Here is a 4,652-nt window from a genome sequence, read left to right as displayed (position 1 = left end):
TATTTTCCTGTATACATCATAGTGATCCTCCTATTTGACTATTTCGACCATTTTTGAGCACCTTATAGTATTTTCGAGGCTTACGAATATTCTATTGTATCCCCATAATTTTAATTCACTATGCGTAGAGACACTATTGCTAAGATAATAATCTTTATGAGAATAGATAGAAGAAATCTCGATATCTCAATATAGTAGAATGTAGGTCAAATCTATGTAAATACAGAATAAGTATCTAAACAATTTTTCATTATTTCAAAACCCCATGAAATACGCACACATACATGTGGCATATTGACATAGTTATAGGGGATAGTATGAGAAACTGAAAATCGCCTGCAAATGCAAAAGCTCTGACTTAGTTTACCTTCAAGAATCCAATGAATTAAAACTTTAACATTAATAATATTTTAAGTAAGGGAGGTTGTGTATTTATTGAAAACAATTAAGATTTCATGTGAGATATCAGTTATTCAAACTTGAAACAAGAAAGGTTTTTGTAATTTTTTAACACAGATGATTTCTCTAAACTTGTTGAAATCCTAATTTTACAGCACTTGTTCTCGTCATGCAGCTTTCTCTAAGAGTGCGTTGCTAGGAATGGCTCAGTGTTGGGTGGCATGCAATTTTTGGCTCCAATTTTCTCATTTCACTAATTTATTATTTTCTACCTATCTTATTTATTTTACTGTGATGTAAATTAAAAACAGAAAACAATTAAAAATAAGAGTTGACACAGGGATTTGTTTTCAGATATAAATTAAATTTAGAAACTAAAAAATGTAAAAAAACAAGAGTCAAGGAAGGTTTGGATTTTTAATTACGATATAAGTGTAAGGACATAAAAATAAAGATAGGTTGACGGGGAATGGGTCCTAGCCTCGATTTCCCAATCCTCTACGTCGACGCCACCCACTATTAGGATATTCGTGTTAAAACAAAAGTTTTGAGAAAGCTTTATAAATTCAATTTATTTATTTAGTTACTATTTTAATTTAATTTGTGTTAGTTATAATATAAAATAATATTAGTATAAACTATTATATTTTTCCAACTCTTTTACGTTATGTTATTATTTCATTTTAACGGTAGCTACAATGTTGAATTACAAAGAGTAGTATATATACTTGGGTTTCAAGAATAAATTTAACAAATTCATATGACCTGGCAAGCCAATCTTGCGAAACAACAATACATAGTAAACCTAAGTTAAAACAAGAAGAAAACTTCTTTGCCTAGAAAAACCTTACTAGTAGTAATGCATGAAATGTACAAAATACATAAAAACAATTCATTTCTTTTACCCAGACATCACTCATTTGAAGGTGGTCGGTGCACTAGCATATCAGAAACATTGTACATAGTTGGCCGATGTTGTGGATTGGAGTGCAGGCATTCAATTGCAAGTTTAACAACGGACATCAAAATAACTTCTTCTTCTCGAGTGGGATAAAGAATGCGCGGATCCAACAGATCTTCCATCCGTAAATCTCCATTTGATAGAGTTGTTAAGTATTGAATGTATTCACTAGGATGCTTTCCTTTGATCACTTCCAATGCTAACACTCCAAAGCTATACACATCGCACTTTTCAGTAACCTTCATTGTGTATGCAAGTTCTGCCCATAAAATAGGGAAAGAATACAATCAAAATCATGTATACATATTCCGTGAATGAAATTAAGGAAAAAAAATATTACCAGGAGCGAAATAACCATATGTGCCTGCAAGAGAGCTGAAATTCGATGAATCGCATTTTAGAAACTTAGCAGTACCAAAATCTGAAACATGAGCCTCGTACTGTGAATCAAGCAAAATGTTGTTGCTGGATATGTCTCGATGAACAATTGGAGGAGAACAACTATGATGTATGTAAGATAAAGCATGAGCTACGCCCTTCAAGATATTAACCCTTTTAGGCCAATCCAATTTCTTAGCTTCTTCATCGATGCTTAGGGTTTTTGCCAAACTACCTCTATCAAGGTATTCATAGACCAAAAGTGAGTTTTGATCATTTGAGCAGAAGCCATAAAGTTTCACAATGTTCCGATGCCTGATTTCTGTCAATGCTCTTATTTCACTCAGGAAAGCTTCAAAGTTTGCCGTTTCAGATGATAAATGAAGTCTTTTGATTGCTACTGTAAGCATTTCAAATGAGGAATGAAGTCTTTTCCCTTCTATTATTTTTTCTAATGAAAGTTGTGCCTTGTAAACCTTTCCACACCCTCCCTTTCCAATACAAAAAGCTGGATCAAATCCATTTGTGGCCTCTAAGATGTCTTTATACCTGAGTTTTCCATCGAGTATGGTGAGCAAATCATCATCTACTGTCATTGGATTCATCTTTCTGCATTTATACATGATGAGGATCCCGATGAATGTAAATAGAAGTAAAGCACAAAGAAGAGGGGTAGCAATTGTCAAAATGAGCTTGTGCTCACTCCACATCTTGTTTTTAACTCTAGATGGGCTTTTACATAGTCGTAATCCTACAATATTGCCACACAATCCTTTGTTCCTTGTAGTTGTTCTATAGAGACATTTTGAAAGGCTCTGCCGCTAGGAACTGGACCCTCCAACTGATTATAGGATATATCAATGTCCATTGAGCCTGGCATTTCTTCAAAACTCTTAGGAATGAGTCCTAAGAGGTGATTGTGGGAGAGGTTTAACAGTTCTAGGCTTGTCAAAAATCGTAGTTCAGATGGTATTTCTCCGGTGAGTAGATTATTACTCATATCCATCTCAGATAGATGGATTAACTTACCAAGCTGATGAGGGATTCTCTGGCTTAAATAGTTGAAGCTCAAATTCAAGTAATGCAACTGCTCAGAGTTCACTAAATTTCCATGTATCTGACCTGTCAGTTCGTTTCTAGAAAGGTCTAGGTTTTCTAGACGTGAAAGTGATCCCAATTCTTCAGGTATACCTCCGGAAAGTTGGTTATCCTCTAAATATAGATTTAGAAGTAAAGTTAACTTTCCAATTTCCTTCGAGATCTCCCCACGTAACTTGTTTGAAGAAAGATCGATTACTTGCAGTTGACTTAAACTTCCAAATTCTGGAGGAACACTCCCTGTAAGGTTATTCTTTGCAATTTTCAGAGCTTGTAGTTGTTTGTTACGACCCCAGACGTTCGTGAGTTCACCATAGAAATTATTGCTACTTAGGTCCATGAAGGTCAAATTTGGATATACACCAAATTCTTCGGAAATATTTCTGAAAAGCTGGTTGTGATCAATCCGGAGTCTAACTAAACTGGAGCATTTTCTCAGGCTTTCAGGGATTGGTCCTGAAAGTCTATCGGAGCTCACTGAAAATATTTCTAATACTCTTCCACCACAAAATTCTGGCAAATCACCTGAAAAATGATTAGAGAACATAGTCACATTGATCAATTTCTTCAATTTCCCTAGTTCACTTGGAATAGAACCAGAGAGTTGGTTTCGAGATAGACTAAAAAATTTTAAATGGCTGAGGTTCTCAAATGGAACCAGGATTTTACCTATGAGATAATTAGTACCCAATCCTAGCTTCTGGAGTGATGTCAACTTTCCCAACTCGGGAGGGATGGGACCAGAAAGTTGATTATCACAGAGATACAGAATTCTTAAACTAGTTAATCCACTCAACGAAGTAGGAATTTGACCTGTGAGATTATTCATGCTCAATTCTAGGTCCTGGAGTGATGTCAACTTTCCCAACTCGGGAGGGATGGGACCAGAAAGTTGATTAGTATGGAGATACAGAGTTCTTAAACTAGTTAATCCACTTAACGAAGTTGGAATTTGACCCGCGAGATGATTGGTGCCAAGTGTGAGGTCCTGGAGTGATGTCAACTTTCCCAACTCGGGAGGGATGGGACCAGAAAGTTGATTAGTATGGAGATACAGAGTTCTTAAACTAGTTAATCCACTTAACGAAGTTGGAATTTGACCCGCGAGATGATTGGTGCCAAGTGTGAGGTCCTGGAGTGATGTCAACTTTCCCAACTCGGGAGGGATGGGACCAGAAAGTTGATTCTCATAGAGATACAGAGTTCTTAAATTAGTTAATCCACTCAACAAAGTAGGAATTTGACCTGTGAGATTATTCGTGCTCAATTCTAGGTCCTGCAGTGATGTCAACTTTCCCAACTCGGGAGGGATGGGACCAGAAAGTTGATTAGTATGGAGATACAGAGTTCTTAAAGCAGTTAATGCTCTCAACGAAGTAGGAATTTGACCTGTGAGATTATTCGTGCTCAATTCTAGGTCCTGGAGTGATGTCAACTTTCCCAACTCGGGAGGAATGGGACCAGAAAGTTGATTAGTATGGAGATACAAAGTTCTTAAACTAGTTAATCCACTTAACGAAGTTGGAATTTGACTTGTAAATTGATTGTTTGATAAATCAAGATAGTTGAGTTTGGAGAGTTTACCTATTTGTGCTGGAACAGTTCCTGTAAACTAATTGGTTGATAAATCAAGATAGACAAGTTTGGAGAGTTTACCAATTTGAGGTGGAATGGTGCCAAAAAGATGGTTGATTGAGAGATCTATATAAGCGAGACTTGGGAACGATGAGAATGGAAACTCATAGAAGAAGGCATGAATGCTTGCATTTGTGAGGTTCAGCCTATTAACACTTCCATCAATGCAATAAACTCCAAA

General features: G+C 36.2%; 2 protein-coding genes across 2 annotated transcripts; both read right to left on the bottom strand.

The window, feature by feature from the left end:
• Positions 1-1,311: 1,311 nt before the first annotated feature.
• On the bottom strand, positions 1,312-2,448 carry LOC111392612 (MDIS1-interacting receptor like kinase 2-like). Its single transcript, XM_023017971.1, has 2 exons — positions 1,701-2,448; positions 1,312-1,619 (listed from the first exon to the last, which is right to left on the bottom strand). The coding sequence occupies exons 1-2, from the start codon at positions 2,446-2,448 to the stop codon at positions 1,312-1,314; spliced, it is 1,056 nt and encodes a 351-aa protein (XP_022873739.1).
• On the bottom strand, positions 2,378-4,448 carry LOC111392613 (probable leucine-rich repeat receptor-like protein kinase At1g35710; the record flags this gene model as incomplete). The annotated part of the gene is made up of 2 exons (XM_023017972.1): positions 2,378-3,361; positions 3,506-4,448. Coding segments are annotated over 2 exons (1,815 nt in total), but the record flags the coding sequence as incomplete, so codon positions are not given.
• Between the last annotated feature and the right edge of the window lie 204 nt (positions 4,449-4,652).

This window comes from Olea europaea, unplaced genomic scaffold (assembly GCF_002742605.1).
Source record: "Olea europaea var. sylvestris unplaced genomic scaffold, O_europaea_v1 scaffold9445, whole genome shotgun sequence".
Taxonomy (NCBI): domain Eukaryota; kingdom Viridiplantae; phylum Streptophyta; class Magnoliopsida; order Lamiales; family Oleaceae; genus Olea; species Olea europaea.
The sequence above is the reverse complement of the archived record's forward strand: the minus strand, read 5'-3'. Positions and strand labels throughout refer to the sequence as shown.

Coding starts and splice junctions, on each gene's coding strand:
- LOC111392612 (XM_023017971.1), bottom strand. CDS start 2,448: ATGTGGAGTGAGCACAAGCTCATTTTGACAATTGCTACCCCTCTTCTT. Junction 1,620..1,700: donor ATATGGTTATTTCGCTCCTG/GTAATATTTTTT, acceptor TTTTATGGGCAG/AACTTGCATACACAATGAAG.